General features: G+C 35.6%; 1 protein-coding gene across 2 annotated transcripts in view; it reads right to left on the minus strand.

Annotated features, from left to right (window-relative positions):
• The window catches only part of CNTNAP4 (contactin associated protein-like 4), a 279,155-nt gene that overhangs the window by 53,233 nt on the left and 215,670 nt on the right, over positions 1-10,252 (minus strand). For both annotated transcript variants that reach the window (XM_011945986.1, XM_011945987.1), the window contains one exon: positions 7,103-7,230. In XM_011945986.1, coding sequence (XP_011801376.1) covers positions 7,103-7,230 — 128 coding nt within the window. The remainder of the gene's footprint in view (positions 1-7,102; positions 7,231-10,252) is intronic.

The raw sequence follows: 10,252 nt of genomic DNA on the forward strand, positions 1-10,252 counted from the left end.
TTTTTTTTTCCTTCTTATTTCAGCCATTAAAAAAATGAGATTCTGTCATTTGCAACAATATGGATGAAACTGGAGGTCAGTACGTTAAGTGAAATAAGCCAGACATAGAAAGACAAACATTGCATGTTTTAATTTATTTGTGGGGTCTAAAAAAATCAGAACAACTTAACTCATAGAGACAGAGAGTAGAAGGATGGTTACCAGAGGCTGGGAAGGAGAGTGGGAGGCCAGGAGGAGGTGGGGATGGTTAATGTGTAAAGAAAAACAGGAAGAATAAGACCTTGTATTTGATAGCAAAACATAGTGACTATAGTCAATAATAATGTAATTGTACATTTTAAAATAACAAAAATGGTGTAATTAGATTATTTGTAACACAAAGGATAAATGCTTAAGGGGGTGAATACCCAATTTTCCATGATGTGATTATTGCACATTGCATACCTTTGACAAAATGTCTCATGTATCCCCTAAATATATACATCTATTATGTACCCACAACAATTTTACCTTTTTAAAATGTAAAATTAAAAATGTAAATTGATAGAAAAATGAAATGAGAAAAGTAAAGGTATACAAAATAGTATCTCCAGTCCATTTTTTATTACTCTTCTGTCCAACAGACATAAATTACTCTGTCCAATTGACATAAGTCATTCTGAAAACATACTCTCTATTTTCGTACTAGCCTCCTCACAGATTGGTAGCAAAGAATGTGCAGACCAGTACCAGCCTGTGAACCACACTGGCTTGGGGCAGCAGTACATGGAGTGGTCCACAGACCGGCAATAGCATGTGGAAACCCATTAGCAATTCTCCTACCCAGCCAGGCAAGATGGCTCATGCCTGTAATCCTAGCACTGTGGGAGGCCAAGGTGGGCAGATCATTTGAGGTCTGGGGTTCGAGACCAGCCTGGCCAATATGGTGAAACTCTGTCTCTACTAAAAACACAAAAATTAACTGGTCATGGTGGCACACGCCTGTAATACCAGCTACTTGGGAGGCTGAGGCAGAATAATGACTTGAACCCAGGAGGCGGAGTTTGCAGTGAGCAGACTGCACTCCAGCCGGGGCAACAGAGGGAGATTCTGTCAAAACACACACACATACACACACACGCACGCGCGTGCACACACAAGGGAAAAGGAAGGGGAAGGGGAGGGAAAAAGGGAAGGAAAAGGGAAGGGAGGAAAGCAGGAAGGAATGGAGGGAAAGAAGAAGGGAGGGAGGAAGGGAGGAAGGGAGGGGAAGAAAGATTCTCCTACCCACACCCCCTGAATCACAGTCTCTGGGATAAGGAGCAGAAATCTGTGTTACAACAAGCTCTCCAAGTAATTTCTATTCATGCTGAAGTGGAGGAATTGTTGGTCTAAAAGACTCTGGATGGTTCCTCAAAAATAAATACGTTCCCACTGCTCCTGGCAGGCTGATTACGTAGGAAATATACAGGTGACTCCTCCTACTAATGACCTTTCTGCTAACTGGTAAACCCAAATGTTTTCCCTTGATTCTTTCCTTTGACTCTTTTTCTAAAGTTTCTAAAGTCAATTTAAGTTAGAAACATACTCAGCATGATTCCAGAAATGTCCTGGAGAACTGGAGAATATCCGTGTTACTGAAATCTTTACTGTTTCATGACTTTGCTTCTACTGGTTGTTTGTTTCTCTGTTTGTTTTGGCGACCCAATTTTGTTCTGTAAGAGACAAGGTCTCACTCTGTTGCTCAGGCAGTAGTACAGTGGTGCAATCATAGCTCACAGCAGCCTGGAGCTCCTGGTCTCAAGCAGTCCTCCCACCTTGACCTCCTATAGCCCTGGGATTATAGGCTTGAGCGACCGCACTCAACCTCCAATTCTTAAAATTAAGCAACTATAGCTATGCAAACTGTGATTCACTTTTTTGTTTTGTTTTTCAGTCAGATGTGTTGAATAAGACATCACTTTTTATAAAAATATATTAATAATTTATGGTAATTCGCATAGAGTACAATTCAGCCTTTTTTTGTGTGTAGCTCTAGAAGTTGAAAAGGACCCAAAACCATAAAAACACCATCACACTCAAGATCTGGAACATTTTTTTCACCTGACAAAGTTTTCTTGTACCCCTGTGTAAAATTCCTCTCACCTCGAAGTCCTTGAAGCAGAGATCTTTTCTCTGTTCCTATGGTTTTGACTTTTCCAGAATATCTTAGAAGTTGAATCATTCAAAGCATGTAGACTTTTTAGTCTGGCTTCTTTCACTTAGAGTAATGCAGTTGAGATTCACCTATGTTGTTGCATCTTATCTAGAGTATATTTTTTCATTGTTTAGTAGTATTCCACAGTGTATTGTGGGTACACCACAGTAAAATGGAATGTGTATCCTTTCACTGCTTGATAAACATTTGAGTGGTCTCCATTTTTAGGGGACTATGGAATAAAGCCAATAATAATAATAACAAAAAACTGACTATATGCATATAGATTTGTTTTTTCTTGGATAAAATGCTAAGATGGGGATTGCTGGGTCATATGGTAAATGTGGGTTTAACATTATAAGAAACCAATTATTTTCCAAAGCAGTGTGTACCATTTTGCATCTGTAGCGGCAATGTACCAGAGTTCTAGTTGCTCTAAATCCTCATGAGCACTTGTTATATATATATTTTTTGTTATTACTATTTGTTAAATGTTGACAGTTACATGTTGGTATCACATTGCGGTACTAGTTTGCATTCCCCTAATAACTAATGATGCTAAGGATCTTTAATGTGCTTATTTAAATCCATATTTTTTTCTGTGAAGTGTATGTGCAAATCTTTTGCCCATTTGTAAACTGATTTTTCAAATATTATTGCACCATGAGAGCGTTATTTTTATATTCTTGGTATTAGCTTCTATAAAACATGTATTTTGCAAATATTTTCACCCAGTCTGTAGCTTTTCTTTTCAATTTCCTGACAGTGTCATTTTAAAAGCAGAAGTTTTTTTAGTGAAACCCAATTTATTATTATTTTTATTTTATGAATTGTACTTTTAGTGTTGTATCTAAGAAACCTATGCCCAACCCAAGGTCACTAAGATTTTCCCTTGTATTTTCTTAGAGCAGTGTTATAGTTTGTGGTTTTAGATTTAAGTTTATGAATAATCTTGAGTTAATTTTTTTATCTGCTTTGAAGTATGAATTGACACTTTTTTTAAATTCTGTTTTTCTTTTTCAAATGGATTCGAATTGTTCCAGATCTGTTTCTTAAAAATTCTATCCTTTCATTGTTGAGTTTCCTTGGCAGCTTTGTGAAAAGTCAAGCAACCATGTATACATTAGTCTATTTTTGGGCTCTTTATTCTATTCCATTCATGTATTTGTCTATTGTAATGTCAATATCAAACTTCCTTGAATATCTGTTAGCTTTATAGTAAGTCTTATAATCTGGTAGTGTATCTCAAACTTTGTTTATATTTTTCTTTTTTTCTTTTTTTTTTTTTTTTTTTTTGTTGAGACGGAGTCTCGCTCTATCACCCAGGCTGGAGTGCAGTGGCCAGATCTCAGCTCACTGCAAGCTCCGCCTCCCAGGTTCCCGCCATTCTCCTGCCTCAGCCCCCCGAGTAGCTGGGACTACAGGCGCCCGCCACCTCGCCCGGCTAGATTTTTGTATTTTTTTAGTAGAGACGGGGTTTCACCGTGTTAGCCAGGATGGTCTCGATCTCCTGACCTCGTGATCCGCCCGTCTCGGCCTCCCAAAGTGCTGGGATTACAGGCTTGAGCCACCGCGCCCGGCCTGTTTACATTTTTCAAAACATTTTTGCTATTCTACTTTCTTCGCATTTCAATATACATTTAAAAATAAGCTTTTCAATTTCTACTCCCCCCCACAAAAAAAAGATTGCTGATTTTAACTGGGATTGTTTTCAGTCTATATATAAATTTGGGAAAACTGGCATCAAATATTTTAATTCATAAATTTTTAAATATAATGTTCTTAATTTTTCTTAACAATTTGTAATATTTACACCAAAATATTTTATGTTGTTGGTGCTAGTATAACAATGGTATTTTTAAAATATCATTTATAATTTTTTTATCATTAGCATATAGAAATGTAATTTACTTTTGTATACTGACCTCGAATCCTGTGACTTTGCCAAACTCTCTTTTTAAAAACATAAATTATTTGAGATTTTCTACCTAGAAGGTCATGTCACTTGTAAATAGACATTTTAATTCATTCCTTCTGACCTAAGGTTGGTGCAAAAGTAATTGCAATTTTTGCCACTTATTTTAATGGCAACCTGATTTGCCATTAAAGTCAGGTTGATTAACTTTTGCTGCAACCTAATAAATGCCTTGAATTCCTCTCCTTGTCTTATTACATGTGCTAGGACCATCAATAATAGATTGAATAGGAGTAGTGAGAGCAGACAGTCTTGCCTTTACTCCTGAACTTAGAAGGAAAGCAGTTATATCCTTGACTATTCAAAGTATGACATTAGCTATCAGATTTTCACAGATGCCCTTTATACCACTAAGGAAGTTCTCTTATTTCCTAGTTTGCTAGTTGATATCTGATATCAACAATAATAGCAGCAGTAAAATGAAATTGAAAACAAAATGAAAAGAAAGCTTTGCAAAAAGACAACATCAATAAATTAGGGTAACCTCATAACTGGTACTAGTAGGTCTGACAGTCATGTTTTATGTGTCCTGCTTTCTCACAACTTCACCTTCTTTCCTAGAAAAACATGGCTAATCTACATTTTTCAGTATCTCTAGTTTGTGTGAGAAAATGAAAATATTACTTTTTTCACTCTCACCTTTTTACTGTTCTGTTAAAAAAAAAAAGTGTTAATCTCCTGTCTCAATGAATGACACTAATGGCTTTATTCATATCAGAAAGCTGGAAATCATCCCCAAGGCTTTAACTCTCAACCTTACATCTAAATCATATTCAATTTACCTCATAGTCGATCCTCCTTTTAAAGCTCCATGCCAATCATTACCTAGTTCAAGTTCTCATCTTCTCCTTGTCTTACATCAGAGGTCACTTTTACTGATCTTTAGGTTTATAAATGATCGTCAGGCTTTCAATTGAATCATGAGAATTAAGTTATTTCTCAGTCTTAAATTATTCAGTGTGTAGTCCTGATGCTTTCAAAGTAATGCCCATGCAGCTTTTCTCTGCTTATAAGGCCTACTGTGCATGATCCTATATCTGTTAGTCCCATATCTGCCCAGTGAGCCTCACTTGGAGATGAAAATAAAAAGTGCCTTTGGCATTGTAACTTAAGTGGTACAGATTTCCCATATGGAAAAAAGGAGTATTCACTGTTCTGAAGATACTGCTCATCTAACTGAGAAAATAAAGAAGAATGTTTCATGCAGAAAACAGTCCTTAGTCCTTAGTCCTTCACGCAGAAAATAACCTCATGTGAAGATGAACCTCAACACTAAAAATAGATACAGGAGGCAAGAAGACCAATTACTTGATTACTGTTTAATTAATAAGTCAGAGATTAATTAGCAGGTCTCTAAATACTTGAAACTATTTGTAAATTCTTAGTGCCAATACAGTAGCTCCCCTCTGTATTCCCATGGTCACGGTAGTTCAATGCTCTAGCTTCTCAACCTCAGTACTATTGACATTTGGGGCCAGATAATTCTTCTTTGTGGAGGGCCGTCTCATGCATTGCAGGATGTTTAGCAGCATCCCTGACCTCTCCCACGACACGCCAGTAGCATCCCACTCCCCAACAATGCGATAACTAAAAATGTCTCTGAACATTGTCAAATGTCCACTGCAGGGCAAGATTGCCTTGGATGGAGAATCACTGCTCTAAGTGCAGTGATGTTGTGTGCTTAAAATGATGACAGAAAGTCTAGGAGAAAGAAAGTCTAAGGGAAAGAGTTGGTAGGGACCTCAGTTAAAACATACCAATACACAGGGATTTTGGCTAATGAAATCAGGAAGGCAGAAGAAGCCAGCCAGGGTCCGTGCAGGGTTAAGATCAGAGCAAGCAGTGAAAGGTACATGTGATGTATAGAACAACTTCTCTACAGCTATGAAAAATTGTTACACTCTCCTGGATGCATCTGAAGTTTACAATCTCATCTCTTTGCACATAATTTTTCTTTCCAAGAAATATTCTATGCCATCTTCATGGGATTGTGTAAGGCTCACTGGTAGAACAGAAAGTAGAGGTGATACACATCAGAGATGATGAGTAAAATGGTAAACAGTATTTACAATGTCTATATAATTTTTATAGGCCAGTATCATCTTTGCTTTTTAACTAAGCAACTTCTGCTCTGTATCTCCACAAATCCACTGATTTGTCAGATTCCCTCTTCTTCTGTTGTGCCCCTAGAATAAAATTTTATTTTAAGCTATGGCATTAATGTAAACAAATATTTCAACTACTTCCATTTTAAGTTCTGGAAATACTAAAAGTATAGATATTTAATGCACTAATCTCTAACCTAACGCTTTTCAGGGAGGTTAACAATCTATAAATGAATACATATGCTCATTTCATTCCCTGATCAAAGAAAACACAGATATATGACATATATATATGTATATATGGAACATAAATAGAACTATATTTGACCTTTAAAATTCTGGTTTTTGCAAAACAGCATGTACCACTGGTTTAAAGTAAATGCACACAGACGCGCACACACACACACACAAAGTGAGATTTACATTTGAAATATATTTGGGGTTAAAATGACATGATTCCATTGACATTCTAATTTCATACCAGGCCTAACAGTAGGAAATTCACATGAATTATTAATAACTGTGTTTAGCATTGAGGCTTTCCTATGCGGATAACAGCAATCAGAAATTCAGGAATGCTGGAATATACTCATGAACTAATCAATTGAGATGCCCAGTGATTTCTTTCTCTTAGAATCTTAGCACGGTTTGCCATCATAGCTTTGTACTTCATAGGAGTACTTATTTGTTGACTGACTGAAAGAGTATTTCAGACCTTAGTTAAAAATGTCCAAAAAATAGAAGTCTGATTAATTATTATGTGATGGAAGCATGATGCTTAAGTGATGGCACTTTAAGTCATGATACTTTTTTCAAATATGCTTACAACACATCGTAACCACTTACTGTCTCCCCTGCAGAGTAGAGGCCCCAGTTTATAAGCTGCTTCTGAATGCAGTCGGCCTGTGTCTGTAATCACGATCTTAGTTACTGGAAGATGTTCTTTATAAGAAAGCAATCCAGTGTCATTTGTCCTAAAAAACAATAGCAACAAACAAAATTCTTAAGAAATTTTAATAGTCCTTATTGCATTTCAAAACCAAGATGTTCTGAACTAAATTTGCACCCACAAAAGAGTAGGGATCCAGTCACTCATCAGAGCACATAAAAACAGAATGACATTTTATTTATGATTATGATTATTATTATTATTATTATTATTGAGACAGGGTGTTACTCTGTCTCCCAGGCTGGAGTGCAGTGGCACAATTTTGGCTCACTGCAACCTCCTCTTTCTGGGTTCAATCCATTCTTGTGCCTCAGCCTTCCAAGTAGCTGAGATTACAGATGTATACCACTGCACCCAGCTAACTTTTGTATTTTTGGTAGAGTCGGGGTTTTGCAATGTTGGCCAGGCTGGTCTTGAACCCCTGGCCTCAAGTGATACACTTGCCTCAGCCTCCCAAAGTGCTGGGATTACAAGTGTGAGCCACTGTGCCTGGCCAAAACATAATGACATTTTAATGTCTCTTGTAGAAAAATGTAATAGATAATATAAAATACAGCATACGTTAAAAATAGAACACAGTTGGAGATTTTTTAATTCAATGGACAATTTTCTACGTTTTTACTGGAATTGGTTAATACATTAACATTTAGTGTAATGATTGATACTGTAGTTTGAGGTCTACCATTTTGCTCTTTCATTTCCCCCATAGGATTTCTTTTCATTTTTTGAAATGTTGTAGCAATTTATTTATTTTATTTTATTTTATTATACTTTAAATTCAGGATACATGTGCAGAACATGAGGGTTTGTCACATAGGTATACACGTGCCATGGTGGTTTGCTGCACCCATCAATCCATCATCTGCATTAGGTATTTCTCCTAATGCTATCCCTCCCCTAGCCCCCAACCCCTTGACAGACCCTGATGTGTGATGTTCCCCTCCCTGTGTCCATATGTTCTCATTGTTCAACTCCCACTTATGAGTGAGAACATGCAGTATCTGGTTTTCTGTTCCTGTGTTATTTTGCTGAGAATGATGGTTTCCAGTTTCATCCATGTCTCCGCAAAGGACATGAATTCATCCTCTTTTATGGCTGCCCCCCATATGATTTCTTGTACTTCTGTTTTCCTTTGCTGCCTCCTCTTGGTTTATTCCATACATTTTGTATGTCATTTTGTTTTCTCTATTCACTTTTTAGCTATATTTATTGTATTTCCATGCTTGCCTTACAGATTACAAAGTAAATTCTCAATTTATCACAGTCTATTTAGACATTATGTTTTTTAACAATGTAAAATGTCAGAAGCTTGCTAAGACATAATTCACTTAACACATTCTTTTTTCTATTGTAATATATTTTAAATCCATATGTTATAAACTTTATAATAAAAATAAAGTGAATGTTTTATTTAAACACTGGCTTTTACATTTACCAACATATTTGCAATTTCCACTGCTTTTCACTTCTTCCTGAAGATCTGAGTTTTTGTCTGTGGTATTTCTCTTTAGCCTGAAGAATTTCTTCTAGAATTTGCTGTTTCAGATGCTCTTTTCAATTCTAAAATTTACATCTTGTTCCATATTATAGTTCTCACTTATCTGCTTAAAATACCCTTTGTTTACACATTGTGATTATTTTTACCTTTAAGTCTTCAAATATTTTTATAATAGTTGCTGTAAAGTATCTTTCTGCCAGTTCAAACATCAGTAACCCAAGGTTGGTTTGTAATAACTGCTCTTAATTTCTTGACTTTAGATGAAAATGTACTCTTCCTTGAATATTCAGTAAATGTTATAATATGCTGGATATCATGGATACATTGTAAAGATTCTGGATTTTGCTATTCTTTAAAGATTTTATTTTTATTTTCATAGGCAGTTAAATCACAGCCTTATCACAATAAATTGCCATTGCTTGGTTTGATAGTTTATTAGGTGGGGCCTGTGTGAATTTTGCCTAATTTTCAGTGCTATCTCTTATATCTGGGATATAGTCTTTGCCATGAACACATGGGCAGTGTCTGCCTACATTTGGTTACTTTCTGCTCATTTCAAGTAGTTGTTTTCATAACATTTTTTTTCCTGGATTTACAACAATTATCTGAGAAGGGTTAGCTCTGTGCAAGTTACTTCACCATTAGCAGAATTTAATATGAGAAGTTTTACAATCTTATTTTTAAAAGTCATTTTTAATTAAAAATATGTTATAGAGGCATTGGAGAGTTATTGATGATTAGGTAATTTTTTTATTGTTGTTAAGTGCTACTACTAGCATTTTATTTACATTTTAAAATACAGTATTACTTTGTAGGCATTTTTTTTTGTGAAGGTAGTGATAAGAAAAGGGTGCCTTCCAAAGGGAGTAGAAATTTGAAAAATGAGAGTTTAAGAGAGACAATATTCTTCATAACAAACATGTAACACTAAAAGTGCAATTCTAAAAGAAATACACACACACACATAACATAATCTTGATGTTTCCCAACTAAATAAATGAAATATTATCTAATTCAAATTATGACCTCAATTAACAGCAGATTTATCACTGTAATCAATGTGCATCCTGTAACAAAATCACCCATATTACATCCAGATTGACTAGAACTATTCGTTAAAAGTAAGTCTTCTGTACAGGTGTAGTTGCTTAGCAATGTAACATATACATAGGTTATGCCGAAATGTAAATATAAATATTTAAAATATTTTCACTTTACAAATAATAAATAAGGGCAGTATACATGCCAACTCTAGTCTCAAATTCTGTCAATGTCTTTTTTAAACTTTTCAGATAAAGAACACATGTATAAGCTTCTTTTCTGCTTAGAGGAATATTTGTAATTTGATTTTAAAATTCCTAAAATGTTACAGATTTCTTTTTTCAAAATATAATCCACAGAACATTAGTTCTTTGTAGTATGATTTGTCTTTTTAAAAATATAAAAGAATTGTGCCGGGCGCAGTGGCTCAAGCCTGTAATCCCAGCACTTTGGGAGGCCGAGACGGGTGGATCACAAGGTCAGGAGATCGAGACCATCCTGGCTAACA

This window comes from Colobus angolensis, unplaced genomic scaffold (assembly GCF_000951035.1).
Source record: "Colobus angolensis palliatus isolate OR3802 unplaced genomic scaffold, Cang.pa_1.0 Scaffold248, whole genome shotgun sequence".
Classification (NCBI taxonomy): Eukaryota; Metazoa; Chordata; class Mammalia; order Primates; family Cercopithecidae; genus Colobus; species Colobus angolensis.